At 42.5% G+C, this 19,997-nt stretch overlaps 1 protein-coding gene across 2 annotated transcripts in view; it reads right to left on the reverse strand.

Annotated features, from left to right (window-relative positions):
* The window catches only part of PTPRG (protein tyrosine phosphatase receptor type G), a 416,754-nt gene that overhangs the window by 316,422 nt on the left and 80,335 nt on the right, over positions 1-19,997 (reverse strand). For both annotated transcript variants that reach the window (XM_054076618.1, XM_054076619.1), the window contains exon 2: positions 7,260-7,364. In XM_054076618.1, the coding sequence (XP_053932593.1) occupies positions 7,260-7,364 (105 nt within the window). The remainder of the gene's footprint in view (positions 1-7,259; positions 7,365-19,997) is intronic.

Raw genomic sequence — 19,997 nt, forward strand, 5'->3', positions numbered from 1 at the left:
TCAGTGACTAGAAAGCAGCTAAACTGAAAACTTGTTGCTCTTCACCATACTTCTGGTTTTATGAACCAATGCACAGGTTGTTGTCATTCCAAAAGTTTTCTACAAATATCCCAGTGTTCACCTTGAAAGAAAATGCAACGAAAAGCACAGTATGTGTTAAAAGAAGTGAGGCACCCCCCTCCCCAGCAAAAGCAGCTCTTTGTGCTTCCTCATTTCAGCATAGATAGCCACAGCAGTCAAAGTAAAACTACTTTGATGTCGTATTGGAACAATGGTATCTGAAGCTCTGAAGGCGTCATCTGGCATCTATTACAGTTATTTTATATTTTGAGCTGTGATAGGCAAAAGCTTTATGAAAGAATGAAATCCAAGGGAATGCCTGGTTCTCTGCACCTCCCACTGAAGCTCCTCCAAGGTGCCAGTGGCCTACCTACTCCAACACAGAAAAGAAAAAATTCAGAGTGCGTTCAAATATCAGAGATTTCCTTTAATATATCTAAGTCTTGAAAAACAATGAATTTCCAGAAAGAACCTTGCCAAAAGAAAGAAAAAAAAAATAGGCAGTTTAACCATAACTATGTCCATCCAACGTTTAAAAATTCAGTCGACCATTTCGCAACTGACTGGATACCAGGATTGACTGTGACAGAACTTGGAATAAACTGTAAGCGTGGCACACAAGAAAAGGTGGCAAAAAGAGAGAGAAAACAGTATTAATGGTATTCAATACAGAAATCATGTCTGTGTCTAAGTGGAAAGTAAATTACTATCTGAGGTTTTCTTAACAGATTACTTAGAAACTTGCCAACAGACAAACAAAGTAAATGATGACTCTCAATCAGAGCTGTGTTCCCCACCAATATGGCTTAGTAAAAATGATACAGACTACTTGGCCTGCTTCTGGCAAGGCTGGCTCTCCTTAGAGGGCTGATAATGATGAATACCCAACAGAAATACATGACCGCGAATTCCTTATGCACACTGGCTTATGGTTAGGAAGATATATCCTCTTCTCAGAGACAGGAACTTGAAAACTTATTTCTTCATTCTTGTACTGAAAACCGAAGAATGGATTTTGTATCTGTTACTGCACAAGGCAGAATAGCTAAAGAAAGATTAAAAACCTTGGCATCTTCTCAGTAAGTACACGTTTTGATACAGATGCTGAAAGGAAGGACATGGCTCGCGCACGCTGGTGCAGTGCCTCGCTCTTAGACACACAGGCTCGTGACCCAGTACCGTCAGAATACAATCAAAATATATAGATGATATTTCCTGTTTAGCTGAGAAAACACACAGCAGTACACCACTTGCTTCAGCTGTGCACGTGAAAAAACAGGGTTCACGCTTAGACAGTAACAGCAAACTCTCAAGCTCTGTTTTTTTTCATGTTTCTCTTATGAAAGAGCGTAGTGCTGATTTCTGTAAGCACCGTTACTCTAATAAGATTGCAGATGGAAAGGAATGCATCACAGCTGGTTTCAGCAGGGTTCACTGAAGACTACCATTCATCTCTGATGAACACAGATAAAATGTTCACAGCTCAGTTTACTGATCAGATCAGATATTAACGAGAATACATTTCCCAGCTCTCTCAGCTTAGCTCCTCTTTAGAAAGTCAGCTTAAAAGAGTGAGGAAGGGAGAGAGCCAGACCCTGCTCATTTTGACCATCCTGTATTTAACGGAGACAAGCCCGCTTACAGTGGAATGATAACCGCGCACCTGGTATGCCAGAGCTGTGGTCAATACCAAGATTTATTATTCTGAGGGACAGAAAGCGTGAAATACTGACCGTGGCAAATAGGCCATTAGTTACCTCTCAGTTCAATAAGTCTTGATGCCTTCCTTACTATGTGCTGATTCTTTCCTGTCCAATTCACATTAGCAGCTTATTTAATGAGAACAATCTAAGCAAAGAGAAAGAAATTCACACATTTACAGAGGACTTCACCAAGTTACATTTCATCACAGTTAACACCATTTGCTATTCTTTCAGGAAATAACCTTTACTGATCTTTCCTGGTTTAATGCCAGCAATTGCTTTTGAGAAGAACACTCAATTCTTCTATTCAGCACCGGTTATACTTTAAATAATAGCATCTTAAAGGACAGTGATAACTGCTCAAGTGTCATAGGACAAAGCATTCACACACTGATAGTGTCCACTAGCATGACAGCATGGCCACAGTTCCTATTCTTAATGGATACTTTTCCCCACTCACAGGGTCGTCCCTCCTCTTGTGAAGCCTATTTTTCTTCTATTAACTTCTGCTAATGTTCATGGTAGTCGCACAGGAAGCTGGAGAGAAAGGTGCCAACATTTTAGACAGAAAAAAACATCAGTAAGGACATACATAAAGAACAGAAGGATCATAAGTACTGCTAACATTTTCACACAGAAATCGAGAGAACAAAGGTACAAAGAGGAAAGAGACACCTTGAATACACCGTAAGATTAAAGAGAAAAAACAACCCTATGCTTTTTCTACATAGGGTTCTCTTTCCAAAAGCCACAGCTAAATAAACAAGTGAAAAGAACACACGCACATCTTTGGCCAGAGTCCGCTTTTTTGGTCTCCAAGAAGCCCAAATGGTTTTGATTACTTAAAAGAGAGTATTCCTTGAATGAGTCAGCATGCAACAGGGAGGCTGCTCGGAGAAACAGCCCTCAAGAGCGCAGGGTACACCGGCCCCACCAGCATCACAGCTCAACCGGGAAACTCCAGGAACAAAAACACACGCCATCCTGCCCCAGGCCAGGGCAGCCTCCCATCCCACTCCACTGATCATACCTCTTAATAGTGAGAATAATTAGATATCATGTCTTATATCTGAAGACTCCAAGAGGAGTTTCCTGATTTCAGTAACAGAGTAAGGAGTAATATTTCCCCACAGCCATTTCTGGTTTTCCCCAATCGCATGCAATGTTCACCACACTAATTTTACATAATAGTTTTTCAGAAAAAAACAGATACGAGCAGGCGTAGGCCCTTCAGAACCACTACGACTTAAGACACCAGCTTCTGTGTCAGTATCTCATACCGTAATCTCTTGAAGCCCTGACCCTCTCACTACCCGCTTTTTGGGCTACTGAAAAGCAAAACAGGGTCTGCTCAGGCCACCAGCAAAGTGTTCTCAGCACCGACAAACACAACATTTGACACAGAGGCATCTTTAAATGTCTGGAGTATTATGCTCTGGGAAGCAGCACACATCACACAAGGGAAGGCCAGTCGGAAAGCCCTGGATCTGGCAGATGTTTCAATTGCATCTCTCTATAGGATTTCTTTCCAAGGTTAGGTTTCTTCGTTGTTGTTGGTTTTTCTTTTTTATAAACAGGTTATGTATTTACAAAAGTATTTCCACACTGATGACAAAGCACCTGAGCTACTACCTGTGACTATTGTGGGTATTGGAAACATAGCGAGTTCTGTGGCAATTATAAGGATGTGCTAAAAATCATTTCTAATGTGTCCGTTCAGTGGTCAACCTAACAGAAAAGATTAGGCGGAGAGATAAGACTGCACTGAAGCACATTCTGGATCCACGCCTACTTCTTGCTTTGACTGTGCAGCTCCTATTCTACATTCCTGTTACAGTGCAAGTAATGTGGCTATCTGAAATTCAGGAAAACCGTAAGACACGATCATGGAGTAAATACTTTGCCAAAGTACACACAAACACATGAGCAGAGAAATCCCCCTAGAAATGCAGTCTGACCGTCCTGAGAACTCCTAAAAAGAGCATCCAGGAAATCTCATTCAGTCTTGCAGTTCCTATTTAAAGACAAGTTGGTCTTCTGTTTTCAGTGTTTGCTCACTTCTGAATTTGGTTTAAAGAGCTGCTAGCACTGACTTAATGAAGTTTCTTCTGAAAGGCTGATTGTATTTGCTTCTGTCTTTTTGACAGAGCCCATTTAAAACGGGCCTTCTTCATTTAATTATCCAGTCTTTATTTTTGCGAGTTTTATATCTGAACTGGAATGTTATAGTCAGAATTGCGTCTGTAGACAACAGGCTTATTTTATAAGGCTTAAAACCCCTTTCCTTTACAATCAGAGAAGGGAGAGCTCTGCAGTGCAGGCTCCGGAGCTTCGTCCAGGGCACCACGCAGTACGAGCACAGGGCACCGCAGTTCACAGGGTCCTGTTGCAAAGCCATTTCAGTACACAGGGGCCTCATACAAGTGTTACAGACCCTCAGGTAGTCTGACTCCTGATCAATAACTGAAGTACCCTCTCTGAACTTTTCTGCCTGAGAGGAGCAATATTACCTGGCGGTACCTGGTAATGCCGTAGCTCACTCATGAAAGCCGGCAGAAGCTGTCCTGGTTTTATTTACTCCAGCTGGCAAACTCCCTTAGAAGAAACTTCATATTCCCCAACACACAGTCTAGAATAACTTTCTTTCTTGCCCATAACTGTTGTGGCTGGGCCAGCAGAAGTTGTGCAACTAACCGGAGGGGAGCTGGTCTAGCCATCTGAGGGCAGGGAAGGGAAGCAGCCTACCAGACAGTGTCTGCAAAAGAGCTTGGAAACCATTGACACAGGCTAATTGCTTACTGCACAGTGAGTTTCCACTCTCTGTAGGCTCATTTGATGTAAACTTCCTAGTCATGTCCAAAACTCTACCCGCAGGCCAAACATTGTTAGCGCATAAACTGCTTTGCCGAGCCTTGCCCAGGGTTCCTGGGAAATATTCTGGGGAATGAGGAAGCAAGGAGAAAGAAAGAGATTACACGATCATCGTCCTCGCTGTGCTCAGCTAGAAACAAACATCTGTCTGGCATCTGGGCTTTGCCACCTACCATTTATTCGCATCTTCAACCTAAACAGAGAAGCTAGGCATTTTCGTTACCTCTGACCTCCTCAGTGAGCAAATACGGACAAAAGACATCCAAAAAGGAAGGCTGAACTGGCTGAAAATCCTGCATGAAGCAGGAAGAAACCAAGTGAGGGAAGAGAGAGAAATTCCTACATCATGAAAGCCGTGGCAAAGCAGCAGCCTGTAGAAACATCCCATTTCTGACAGAGCACGGGCTCCTTTCCCATTGAATTGCTCATCTTAATTTCCTCCCTTTCTCGGGGAGATGCTGGCACCTGGTGCTCACACCTCTATTCACATCACAAAACCTTTGGCAAAGACCAAGGTTCTGCAGTTGAAATTCCTCGTCCCAAACCACATTCCGCTGGAATGGCATTGCAACTCACTCTGTTAAAACAGTAACCTGACAAAAGCATCAGAAAATGATATCATATCCGCTTCTGGTTTCTTTGGAAGTGCTGGTAAATATATCATTTCAACCATTTCCATCTCCTGATTTACTCCTTTTATCAGCAATAGTGACAAAAAGGTTCTAATTAGACAGCACAATTCAGGTAGAATGGCTTGTGATTGACAGCTGAGGTGTCACCACCCATTCTCTGGAAAACAGATTGGCTATTCTCCTCATGGAAGCAGATTTATCAATAGACAAAAGGATGCAAAATCCCAAAAGGTAAGGTGTAATTACACATCAGGACTACACATTTTATTTTGACATAGATCTAAAAGGATTTGTGGGTGGTAAAAGCTTTTTTTTTTGGAGGGCTGAACAAGTGATACTATTCATAAAGGAAGAAACATCACAAAAAATAGAATTAGGAAAACTGTCCATGCGTAAACATGTGTGGCGGCTTTGCGGGGGTTTGTTGCTTTGTTTGTTTGGGCATTTTTGGGGGGTTCTGTTGTGGAGGGAGGGGGTTCCTTCCCCTCCCCCCTCCTTTTTTTTTAAACTAGGACTTTTGGGCTTTTTTAAAGTAACTCACACAAAGAGTTTTGACTCATACGACAACAGAATAATTCCACTAGTGCTTTATCTTTTAAAATTATTTTCATTTAACTACCTGCAATGAATAGTCAGAATACATTTTTCAGTAACAGAAACAAAATAAACCTGCCAAGTGGCACTCAACTTGTAATAATTTACACAAGGCAACCGACAGGAACAGAACATTCATTCCAACACACACATTTTTCCTCTGTTTGCTTATTTCTGCTCTTTATGATTTTGAAGGCTTAAAATCTAAAAAAGTTATTTTAAGCTGCAAGGTAGAGGTGTATCTTGTGGCAAAAATAACAAAAAGTGGCCATTTCTGTTACATTACTCAAATGCTTAGATTTCTTCTACTTGCGTGACCTCATTTGCAAATGAGATAGCTTCTATTTGAGATCTAATAGAGAAAACTTGTGATATCTGCTATTTTGTGTAAAAACCTCTAAGCTTACCTACAATCATTCATTCCCAATAAAACTTATGGTCTGTACAAAAGAGAGGAGTTGGCAGTCAAAAGCTGACATTTGCCTGTTTATCTGGTATCAGTATTCAGACTTCTTAGGAAGTGATATTTTTCCTTCAGCTAAAACTAGGCCTGCACAACATTCCTTTTGGATGAGAACCAAATGTTTGAAACGCATCTCAGATCTTCCAGAAGTTCATTAAGATGCTTGAAATCTTCATAAAACCTTTCCAGATATTAGACATTTTTCCACAGAGTCAACACAGCTATTAACACAGTTTCAATTTGCTGTTTTCTTAACAACTTCAAATAACAGACCCGGAATTTTCTAGACCTGAAACAACCATCAAACCATACATCAAAGACATCATTCTGAAATATGTTTTGATTTGTGGCATTTCAAAACTGTGCAGATACATCAGGTTTTCCGTAAGACTTAAGAGCAGTGGGACAAATAATAATTAATACCCTCCCAAGATTCCACCTTCTCAGCATCGCACATCCTGGTGTAACGCTGCCCTGACAGGTCTCATAGTTCTCACTATATGCTATTAAAAATAGAAGCATTCAAAGAAATCACTGTATAATTGATAGGGTGGGGTTTTTTTAATCTAGATGTATCTATAGAAGCTTAAAGTCTTCCTAGAAGGCTCGACAGGGTAAGCAAAGCTGAGTTTGGGAATGTAATGATTGGAGAGGGAGAGTAAAGAGAAGTTTGTGGGAGTGTGCCTTCTTAAGGGTGGGTTAAGAAAGCAAAAGATGACCGAGAAAAGAAGCAGAGAAATAATGGAAACCCTGCAGGTAAATAGCATTAACACAAGAACAGGGAGAATGTGTGTAGAGGGAGTTTGCAGGGGAATAGGTAGAAGAAGATACACCGTAAAACTAATTTTAACTATTTCTGAGTGCAGTAGCAACAAAAAAAGCAAGAAAACAATTTTATTTTGGAGATATTTCAGTCCTCTGAAGAAGCCAACTCACCCGAGTATGCCCAGTAAGGATCCCCTGAAGCCTTTCGCCTCCGTATCTGCACAGAACTCCCATGTCTGTTTTCATGCAGAGAGCCAACATAACCTTCGGTCAGAGCTGGGAAGAGAAGAAGCAGGAATCATTAGGAAAGGGGTATTGACTCCCTGGAGTTTACACTGTGAAGCTTAAATCTCTGCTAGGCAGACACTATGAACTTGGCACTGCTTAAAATAAATTTCATAGGCATGTTCCTCACCCATGAAAACCCACCATGCAAAGATGATCCTCACAAACCAGACTCACTGATGCCATTATTCTGACCTGCCATATCCCTGCCTAAATCCAGTCATTTCCATAAGGCAATTCTGATATACGCAAGCAAACAGACATGAGCTATGACATATGACCAAACCTCCTCTGTCTAGACGCAAGAGATAGTTTGTTTTGCTAGTGACTACCAAACTAATAATTGTAATTCCCAACAAAAATAACCAAGATCCTTAAAAGAACACAGAAGCAAGGACGTGGAACATGCTGGCGCAGTGTTATCCCAGTTATCATAAACGCATCTATTTTAAACCACACCTGAAATTTCCATGTAGCACAGTTACTCGGGATCAAGTGAATCTCCTGCAGGTACAGCCTGTGGATCTGAGCCCACAGGCACTGGGTAACAGCCTCAACACGAGCAAAGTTCGAGTAATCTTGGCTCACACAACTCACTTGAGTAAGGCCAACATGAGGCACTGCCTTTCAGCCAGAGGAAGGCTGCGTATGTCGGACAAATATCCAGTCTGCAGTACCAATTCCTTATGACATGAAGAGGAGAGGCCAGTAATGAAGAAATCCTTGTAAAGCTTCACAAGCCAGAAAGAATTAAATTCATAGAATCATACAATCACCAGGTTGGAAAGGACCCATTGGATCATCGAGTCCAACCACTCCTAACACTCCCTTAAACCATGTCCCTAAGCACTTCATCAACCCATTCCTTAAACACCTCCAGGGAAGGTGACTCAACCCCCTCCCTGGGCAGCCTCTGCCAGTGCCCGATGAACCAAACAAGGAAAGAATGCATCCTACATTACATCCCAGGATTTTTCTTTTATACCCCAAATAATATATTTCTTTCCCTGTAAAGGAACGCATAGCTCCCATGATGAAGTGGGTTGTTTGGGTTTTTTATGTGCAAATTTTGTTTATTGTTTCTACGCATGGACTGAACCAAAGTGGAGGTGTGTGAATTCACAAATGTCAATAAAAGGTCTTTAATAAATTCAACTGCCTTTCTCAGAGCACCACAGCCAAAAGCTTTCCTTCTACAATAGACACACACAAATAAAAGGCCCTCAGATCTGCAGACACAGAATGTGAAGAACAAGTATGCACCGCCTGGCTCTGTGGAAATTTAAGTCCAACTGATCCCAAACCACTTATTTGACCAGCAGGAAACTAGCTGAATAACCCAAATTAAAACCTTAGAAAGCCATGCAAAGCACTGCTACCTGTATGCAGTCATCAAGCCCTGTATTCCCTTCTGTTTCCAAGCTAATTACAGCTCAGTTGAAACAAAGACTCTAACAGGTCTTGGACTGAACACTGAGGACCAATAACTCATAATGTGTCTTTCCTTCCCTACAGAAAAACTTCTGGGTGACAGCCCTTTGTACCGCCGCCTGAGGGCTGTGCCGGTACCAGGATGCTAAACAGTTCTACAGCCCTCACTCTGCAACACGGATCACTCATTTCTGCAGATTTTGGAATCTTGTATCAGTAGGAAAAGTCACGTACTCTCAGGAAAGGCATTACAGGTTTGCCCCTGCCAAATTTTCTCTTGTGTGAGCAAAGGTACTAATTGTGCAATTTATTATGAGCCTCTGATTTGAATGAGTTTTCCAGATTTCTTGGCAACATCCTAAATGCTAAATCACTCCAGGCTGTGAACTAGAAACACTGGAACACATCATGCTACCAGGATTTGTAGGCAACACTATAACACATACCTTATTTTCCTCTTCTGATTTACCCTAATAAGTATGTACCTGGTTGGGAAGCAACAGGCACTTATTTCAACAGGAAAGAACAGGTAAGGATACTTGGCAAAAAAAACCAACCCAAACCTCAGCAAAGATCATGAAAATCAGAAAGAACACAGAAATAACCCAGGTGGATGGCTGAACAAGCTGTCAGAAAAACCAGCCCGATTATTCACTTAAAAATCACACATGCTGAGAAATAAACCTCAAGTCCCTCCTTACTACAAAATGAAAGACGACGGCAGTTTTACTCTGAGCATCCTCTGCACAGAGGAGGCAAATCGTTGCGGGGGTTTTGTTGCCCAGAAAAATTGATTGCTGCAGGCCGAAGGAAGATTTCACCCTGGCTCCCCTGAGGACTAAGGCACTCCTGCAGGTACCTGCTCGGGGAGCCTTTATGTGCACCTCGCCAACAGAATAAAGAAACTATGTCTAAATAGTCCATATTTGTTGAAGGTAAAAAGGCTCAGAGTCAGTGCGAAACATCAGAAGTTGTAAAACCCTTTGTACTCCTAGTCTGAACAGTCAGAAAGCCAGCCGGCAACCCCTGCACGGCTGTGAAGCATACCAGTGATTTCCAGTATCCTCTGTGCAGAAAATTAAATTATGCAAAGCCAAGCCTTTATGAATGCCTAACTTTAATGTGAAATTGAACATTTGCTTCAGTCAGCATCTTATTTACGCAATTAAAAACCTGACATTCTTGTGAAAATAAGCAGTTTTATTAGTTTCCTGCATAAAGCCTTAATAGATTCGTACATTTACCTATACTTATAAATGGTGAGAGCCATGCTGTACACAAACTTATATCCACTGAAAAGGATGTTACAAACCAAGAGGAGAGCTCAAGTATTTGTCAAGCGAATTGTGGGAAGGAACTTGCTGGTTACACCACTAAATATCTTCTGCAGGACTGAAAAAGAAACAAATTGGAACATCCTGTTCTAGAGAACCTGCATCCCTGCTAGGCAGCCCAACATGAATGTCAATAGATCCTTTACAAAGGTGCAGTAATTCAGCAGTCATTAGCAATTTAGAGAAGATATATGTTTACTGGATAACTGCAGAAACCCTGGGAAAGCGATGGCAGGTCAAGGTCTCTGGCCATGCTGTGAACTGGAAAGGTAATGGTCTGTCTCCATCAAAAGCCACGCCACCACGATGTTCCCTAGGCTGGCTCCGGTCCTGTACAGCCATGGATTTCTGCATGGATGCACACAAACACTACAAGAAAACACTGTGGGAACAAACAGCTACTGTTGGCAATGTCTTGTACTCCTAAAGTCATCAGGAAACCACAGACTCAACGTCATGCTGCTTTTGTTCTCCAGGGTCAACTGGGGTCAGCGGGCTCTCCCATCCTGAGGAGGAGCAAGGTACAGGAGAGAGCATACAGTGGCTTTCAGATAAAAGTTTGGAAGAGCCAAAGAATTCAAGTAATTTCAAAAAAGGAAGTGCTCCATATATCCAACTATCTTATGTTTCAGGCAGAATCGTTACTTCTTCCGTATTTTGGGGGTGCTGGGGATGTACTTTTCTACCAAAACGACTCCACACCACCAACAAAAATTTAAAAGGCATCTCAGTGTTGCTGAATCCACTTTTTTCACTGAAAATACATATAGCTGAAGTATTTTGTTCAGCTCCAGCCACAAGACTACATTTATTCATTCTTGTGAAAACCTCCAATTCCAGAGTTTCAGAAGCTATATGTGCAAAGAAGGGACTCAAACTCAACTAACATCCTCCCATGTTTCTAACATCAGAACAAGCTTTGGAGAAAACATTTAAAAAAGTAAAGTTATATTCACACCAATCGCCACAGGTTTCCACGAGTCTTTTTCAGCTGGGAGACAGTTAACCGCTCAAGAACAGAGAGCAGCCAACTGGTTTCCTGCTCTACTCCTGCAAAACTGGATGGTGGAGCACAGCCAGCGATTAGGTGGCTGGACCAGCACGGAGCAAACACAGGGAGGCTGCTCTCTTCTGGGAACCCTGGAAAAGGTGGGGAAGCGGAAACGGGGACAATAGGAGGGGCAGGAACTTGCACCAGGAAGGCTCACAATGGTGCAGCCAGTATAGAGGGGTGAGGTGGAATACAGGCGCAGGCAGAGAGCAGGAGAAGGGACAGCAGAAACCCTTGCCCTGCACGGTTTCATTTGATACATCACACCAGTGCTGATGGCAGAGGAGTAATGAACGCCGTAATGTATGGTTCGAGACTTGCAGATACACGATTAAAAGAGCAGGGGACCGATCTTACACTCAGATACACAAGCGTGAAATTAAATCCTGAGCAACTCCTCTGGTTGCCGGTGCAGTGCTGGGGTCCACGAAGCGGAACACCTGCAGCCAGTCGGGTTGTGCTGTGCCCACCAGAACTCCTTGTGCAAGGAACAGAGGATCCTTCAGAGCTAACATGGAGAAATCTCTTACACACAATTTCATATAATTTTAATCGGTACTGAACGCTACATGATTTTAGATGATGTGCTAAATGAATCAACCCGTGCCGCATTATCTGCAGACAGCAACGGCAATGCAATGCCGGGATATGCCTTAGCATTCTGATCAGCTTTCCATTCACTCTGTCTCAATGTATTAACTTTCCAATAAAAATTATTTGATAAGTGCCCTCAAAGGTATGATAAGGCAATTCCTGCCTGAATACTTCACCAATATTCATAGTTCACATGAAAACACAAAATTTTATCCCCAATCTACCTTAAATATAAAGCTATTATACTATTCAGAGAGATTATACCCTCGGCATTAGTGTTTAAAAGGTATCGAGCCATCAGCTGTGTAAGAAAAATCCTTTAAGGTTGAAACTTTATGTCTGAAGGGTGAAATCATTAGTTATGATGGTAGATTAACTAGATTGTGTGCCAAACTCGGATTCTTTTAAGGCTTCTCTGAAGATGAGGGTTGCACGCTGATCTGTTTTCAGCTGTTCTGATTAAATGGCACAAAGTTACAGGCACTGCTCAGCTCCCAGTCATTCTGTGACTTGCCACTCTGGACTACATGAGCAGCTGAATCGGTTTAGTCCTCGTCCCCAATGTGGGCACACTCCTCACCTGATGTAGTTCAGCCTGATGCTTCTGCTGGAAAACAAACCAGCCTCTGCAGACAAGACTCAGCTACTGGAATATGGAGTAGCACCACACTAAGAAAACTCTTAAAGTCTGGGGAGCGGGGGAAATAAAATCTCGTGTCGCAAAAAAGCACTAAATCACAAGGAATGCAGCAATCAGTTCTGTCTCAAACTCAAACTTGTCAAAAACAAGAAAACCACAATTTTCTTGAAGACTGCCCAACAACCCATTTTAAAAGGGTAAAAGGGCACAAAAATTTTACCTGAAGGGCTTTTGTATCATCTCTTAAATGGCATTTAAGAGATCAGTGAGCCAAGACACTCAGCCATCTGCAAGCCTAAAGCGTCAAGAAAGCCTCGTTGAAAAAAGCAGCATCTTTCTCTAGGTGCATTTACTGTAGTTTTAATTGGACTGTGCTGAAGAGATGCAGGTAAGCTGAATTCACTGCCATGCTATGCACTGTAACACACGCTCTGCTGGAAAGAGTTTAGGCTTCTGGGCAATTTCATAAAATAAATGTTGTCAAATGGGCCAGAAGGGAAAAAGAGAGGAAAAAAAAAACCTGAAAGGAAATAAATTTATACGTTAAACAATTAAAATATTTCTGTACAATTAAAATAAATAATGGTTAAATTCATCTCTCTAGGCTCTTTCACGGACAACTTCCTAAATACAACTAGGCTATTTGCCTTAAATATTTTACCACCCTTTGACAGCAAATAAATCTAGAAATATTTCAGGCACAGCTAATCCATTTTGATAGTGCATTACTTTTAAACAGACTCTTCAACCATGGATTCCCATATTTTGCAGATTATTTTATATCTTGCCAAAGAAGGACAGAAGTTAAAACAACATATGGTGGTCAGACAGCATCAACGAATTATACTCTGAATGAGGCGTCTTCTTTTGATTACACTGCAGAGATTTCTTCTGATTATCAGATAAAAGACAAAATCTACTCTCCTATGAATATTCCCTTAATGAAATATGGGGGTTACAAAGCTTAAACTTTCTCATGACTAAATGAAATAACAGCTACCCGGATGCTCCACCTGCCAAGAGAGGAATATCCCTTTCCCAGAAGACAGGCAGCTCCTTAATTCCTGTACAAACACAATCCACAGGTCTACACCGAAGAACGACATCGGGACTTTTCACCCCATTCCTGCTCCGCTGCTCACGTGTCTGATAGGATTTGTGTTGTTATCACATCACCTAAGAAGAAGAAGAACATAAACGCAGAGCACAGCAGGTCTTTACAAGAATGAACCAGCAGGCTGCAATCTTAAGATGAAAAATAGTCCAGGGAACGCGCTGCCAGACTGGGGGGATTGAATTAACTACCAGAATTAAAAGCCCTTATCCCAAATATGAATACCCCAGCCACTAGGTGCATTAACCCTTGGTAACCTGTTCAAAGCCAGCGAGGTAAGCACAATGCAATTGTGTATTTACTCCAAGGCAAGTCCCAAAGCAGTAGTGCTGCTGTAGACAACAGAAGAGAGATTTCCAGTGCAGTCGTTTCCTTACATTACAAGGGATGGAGCTTAAGGGTGACAGGAAAGTCTCCTACTTATGCCAGAACAAGGACACTCATGTGCACAGCAACACTCAGTGCGCTCAGCCACTCTCCAGAAGAGCAGACACCCTCCCACAGAAAAGCAAACCAGTCTCCTCGGTCACGAGTTCCCACGGAGCCTTCCCTCAGCCTGCCTGGCTTCATAAGCAGAATGCGCAAAGCTCATTAGCAGGACAGTAAGGCAACTTCAAGTTGCATTAATGATGCCCCATTAAGGGGACTCAGGAAAAGAAGCCTGGAAGGCCAGGAACAGACAGATGCTGCCGGATGATTAGAAAGGGTTTCATTCTGCATTTTCACAGCTTACGCTCTGTTGGCATCAGTTGTGCAACATATGACATAGCCGGTGAATTTGGACCACTGATGTTAACTGGCATCACCTGCAGCACTTCTGCTAGGAATAAGCAAGTCAGCCAGATAACCAACAGCGCCAACAATTTCCATTTCAAGATAAAACCACACAAATTAACCCAACTGCAATATCACCCTTTCCAGGAGGACGACGTCCTGCAGCAAAGCTTCTGTCAGAGGACTTGGAGCACACCTGGGTTCTCAGGGCTCTCAGACTGTAGTACATGAGCTCAAACCTACCAGTGTGTGAGCAACACGTCATTAAAAAAAACCAGTTTGTTGCCTTTTACCCTGAGAAAACGCAGAAATGCAAGGAGAAAACACTGCCTGAACAACAGCACTCCTCCTCTAGGATGGAGTGTCTCACACTGCAGGCAGCATGCAATGGCAACAGCCACAGAAATGGCCTAAGGACCCCACCTTCGGAATCACTCACGCCCCATCATGGAGAACTGCAGACACATCTTGTCCAAAGCCAGTGTAAAACCACTGGACGGTTCCCTGACACTTCCCTGCATGCCAAAAAAAACGCCTTTAAGAGAAAGGTTTCAAACAGACTGGTTTTCTAGGCATCGAATTCAAGATTCTTCAAAGACAACTAATGTACATTACATCCTGAAAACTCATCTTATTTTAGACACTTCTGATTAGGGCAGTCAGGCAGAAAAATAATTGGGAGCACCTAAAAACTCTGTAACTTGGAAAACTCTTGCTCTCGTGCATCCTTCACAGTTCCTCAGACTTCTGTTAACCATCATTATCTGCATTTCCTAAAAGGAGGAATCTTCATCCTTGTTCATCGCCTCTCCGTGCTGCACTTCAGAGGGGTCACGTCACCTCTGAATTTTATTCATAGCAATGTGTGATGCAAACACAGAAATAAAACTTCAGAGCACAGGTTCACAAGCAAGGCTGACCTCCACAGGAAAGCTGATGTTCTCTCAGCCGGTGCTGACAGAATCGCAGCGGATATTAGAGAAAACAGACAAACTCGGCTCTCTGATATCGAGGATAGCCTGGTTGGAGCAAGCCAAGGCAAAGAAAACCCAGTCTCAGGGCAAAAGGGCTGCTCACACAGCCAGCTCGAACGTCTTTGCACTATTTCTCCAAGGGCAAGCCTGAAGTCAAGCTTGGAACAAGCCAGGATCCAGAGGCAGCAGAGTATATTTGTACAGATGGAGGTGAATCCATCAGCACGGGCACACTGAGAAGGGGCCACCCTGGCCTCTTTGTTTATGGCGTGGGTTATCAAGGAAACACATAAACACAAATGTGTAACGGAGACGTGTTTGTACGATAAATTAACAACGGCAAAAGGGGGCTTTATTGCACTTTCTGCAAGTAACTAAACCTTAAGGGTTTTACAACAGAAAACACGGCAGCTGGAACCACCTTTCTCACTTCCAATTCCCACATAATGAGCTGCTGCCGCATGCTCAGTCTTAGAAGAGCAGCCACTGAACAGCAAGTAACTGTGACCTTAATGGACTATTTTGTACCTTCAATTTCTTGTTTAATGCAGAATCACACCATTTTCATTCCACTAAACCCAGCAATACTCACAAAATCACACAAACTCATGCAAAATCACCAGTTCCTCCTCTTGCTCTGGAAATAATTTGCATGTATCCACTGCCAGCATTTGTTGCACTAGTCTTGTAATTTTTTCAAAATGGATTCCCTTAAGTCCCATAGCAAGAAATATCTTGGAAAAAAAAAAAAGTATTTACTAGACTTATTCAAATAACCATAGCACAGATGTTTTGACATAGACCTGCTCTGCCCACCTTGCCAGACACAGTCACGCTCCCCCTTAGGTAACCTGCAACTTCATTTACTCGTGTCATCATCTCATTAAAGCTACCTTTGTGCTACACCAGTAAAGAGAAGCTTGGATCTACAAAGCAGAGCCTTCGCTGTGAAACGTATGCAGAGTTCCCAAGGGAGATGGGTTTTGCAGAACACACCACATCTCTCCTGGGGAAGAGTTCGGCATCGATGCTGCACGCAGTCCTCGGGCCAAGGCAGCCCTAAAACTCACCTGCCTCTAACACCGACGGCGCAGGCAGCCCAGCTTTCATTCAGCAGGAATTGCAGGGCTGATTTCATTCACATGGACAATGGCGAGGCACTTTATGAAGCCAACAGAGCTGCTCCCACTGCGTGGCACGGGATCAAACTTGCCCCATTATAAAGTCTTCAGAGACAGGGGATCTGTCAGCTAATAAAAATCTCTCATTCTTTATACAAAAGGATTTTTTTAACCCGTGTCCTTTGGCCCATTTAACAATTTATTGACTGTGGGAAATAAAGTAAGGCCACATCAATCTCTTCCTGGTTATTTGGTTCAGGCTCTCAAATTAATGCAGAAGGTGGAAAGCTCAATAAGGAACTATTTAAGAAAAAAAAGGAGAAATACTCTAGTCCCACTGTGAGATATCTTCCTCTCAGCGTGCCGCCAGGTCTCACCATCTACCACTGCACAGTCTCCTGGAGGAAGGATAGAAGGGCATAAACCAGCACGCTCGCATGGCTCCAGCAGAAATAACTTGAGATTTGTATCACTCTGCACTGAAAAAGACCAGCAGTGCTCAGGTAACCAGATTTACTGCCTTCAGCAATGCGACGGCGATTCCAGCCAGATCTGCCAAAATTATTTTAGGACCCAACTTAAAAGCAGAGTGGAACCAAGCAAACAAGCATTCATTTTTATTTGTGTAAAAATGTATTTAATTTGGCTTCTGATCTATAAAACGGGGGCTTTTTTCATCTTTTTTTTTTTATGCTGACAGCTTGTGTTACATACAGAGTTTGTAGCAAAGGGTTTCATCCACATTTATTTCCCAAAATATAAATCCAACGTGGAAACTTAGATAAATAGAGGCCTTTTGTGCTGACTGAACAAGATGTTATTCAGGGATATATGCCCCAAAAACGTGACCTACCATTTAGCGAACTCTCTCCTTTCTTTCCAAGTAAGTTGCATTCTTCAAAGGGAAATGACACTATAAATACTACAGAGCTGATCTGTAAAATGAATCAAACTTCCATCTTTGCTTAACAGCTCATCATTAATTTTTCAAACAGGCAAGATTTTTTCTGGAAACACCCCAAGCAGGAGGGTCTGGTGCTGTTTAGGGTCCAAGACAAATACCTCCTTGGTCATTTGTCTCCAGAGAATGCAACAAAGATCACAACACAAAACCTCATACCAAGAGCTGAGCACTAAGGCCTTTGGTAGAAAGAATAAGAAAAAAAAAGTAACAGAGCTCAGATGAAATAAACAGATAAAGATCACCAGCAACGGCACACACTTTGTAACCCTACAGCGATGGGATGCAGCACCATCCGAGAAGGCACACGGTCACCGTTCTTCCCTATACAACCAACTTAACCATCTGGAGGACAAAGCTAATGCCACATTCAGCAAATGTAAATGAGACTAAACCAAGAGGAGGAGAAGCAAGCAAGAGTGCCTCAAAAATATTCATCTGCCTGGCAAGCTCAGCAAAATGGGCTGATATAAGTGAGACATTCCACTGAAGATAGATGTAAGGCAATGCAGTTGGGGAGAAATAATAATCAGTGCAGGAATGAAGTGAGAGACTGCTGTTTAGAAAGCAGTAATGCAGAAAGACTTGAGCATTAGGGTGGATAATGAATTAGATGAAAGTTCATGCTGCAATACCACTGCAGAAAAAGGCAATTGCTATCCTGGGGCACATGCACAGAGAGACTGGAAGCAATAACTCAGTTTTAGACAGTCTTTGGCAAGACTGTCACTGCAGTGCCACATGCTGTTTGAGACCTATTACTCAAAAAAAAAAAAAAAAGGAAATTCATTTTTAACCAAAAATCTAAGACCTGGTGTGGGGGAGGGAAAGACTAGTATGATGACATATGACATGTGGAATGAATCAAAGCATCTATAACACCAACCTTGTGCCTTACTCTTTGCTTGGCTGGACAGCCCAAGCACAGGCTACCCAGCCCTGACTGGCCTCGCCTTGGTGCGCTCATGCCTGTATCCTCTCAGGTCTCAAACGCTCCACTCCACTCTCTACCTTCTTGTTTCATACATCAATTTTCATAACAAGCTTCATAAAGAGTTAGATTTTAGAGCACTCAGAAGTGTTGATCTTCAGATAAGAAGTGCTCTCACAGCACAAGAGCGAAAGAGGAGGAGATGAAGATGAAGAGCTCCATAAGGAACAAAGGGATACTCTCACCTTGCAGCGAGCACAGTGGGAGCTCAAACGCACACCATCTCTTAAGCAAGGGGCAGGTTGAGAGGAGACGCTTAGTGCACACAAGTGCTGTGAACAACACATGCTTTGACGGAGCCCCACTGCAGATGGGCTCTGGCTGACACCATAGCATAAGTGATCGGCAGCAGACAGACATACAGCCTTCCCAACCACTTCAAACAGGTCGCACATTGCCAGGCCAGCAAGAGAGAACCCAGCTCCGGCAAGAGTAGAAGAGCGCTAGACAGCAGCGCACCCAATGCCCAAGAATTCGCCTCCCCAGAGCGCATCTTCTTGGGAAGGCTCAGGCACAGCAGCTCCCTCCTTCCCTATTCCAGCCTCAACCACTCTGCAACATCCCTCAGTGTCCAGTGTTACTTATCCTGCAGTTCTAAGCACTTAAATTAGTCAAAAGCACAACAAAAGCACTGTGCTGTGGAAGACAGATCTAGTGTATAGCGCAGCCTGACAAATGTAATTGTTTTCTGCAGGATCATAAGAACCCTCACCAAGATTTCAGCCCACCTGCAGAAAGCAGAGTTGTTGACTGCCGCGGGTTTCTCACTTTCCAAGCAGAGTGGCTTGGCTATTTAATTACATTACAGCTTAGTACTTCATCCCCACTTGACTCAGGAAGCCCCAGAATGGTCTTCAATACCCACAGAAAGTTTAATTACTCAAGAAAATAACTCCCTCCAGATGAGCTAATTCCAGAGTGTGTGTATGCATTCGGCAGTTTTTAAGTCCACATTTTATGCTTCTTTCATGCTTTTACTGTGAACTGTAACAATATTCCATCTCCTGTATATCTGGTGTCAATGTTAAAAAAAATCTTTTAAAAAACAGATTTATTTTTTATGCAATGCTTAAAAGATTTCTTCATGGCAATATCCTGTGTTCTACTACGGCCACACAAAGGAGATAATATCACAACAGATACACTTTCTCACTCTAAACAATTTAAAAATACACGATAATAAGGAAATTACTTTTAAAATATCAAATGCATTAAACATTGACAGCACATCAGTGCTTCTTCCGTGACAGCATTCATCCTACCCACGACAGGGATCTGCAAAGCTGAATCTTACAACTACAAAGAGCTTCTATCAATACTGCACAGACCATCAAAAATTAGTTTCCTCCAAAAAGTTGTTCACCATTGAATATGCTTTTATTGTTATTCTTTTTTACATTCTCCATACACCACAGTCTTTGCTAGGGAAATCAAAAGTAAGACTACTCATAAGAAAACCTCATGTTGTCGTCTTTCTTTTTTTAACCCCCAATTCATATGTTGTAAACAAGAAGCTCAAAGCAATCAGTTCCAGTCAGGCTTTTCAGCTTTGGATTTAAATCCTTTCATGACTTCTTCAGAAAACATGCATCAAAATTTCAGGAAGCCGGGAAGAGGACTCTTGACATCGCAGTTTTCT

This window comes from Cuculus canorus, chromosome 11, assembly GCF_017976375.1.
Source record: "Cuculus canorus isolate bCucCan1 chromosome 11, bCucCan1.pri, whole genome shotgun sequence".
In the NCBI taxonomy this organism is placed as follows: Eukaryota; Metazoa; Chordata; class Aves; order Cuculiformes; family Cuculidae; genus Cuculus; species Cuculus canorus.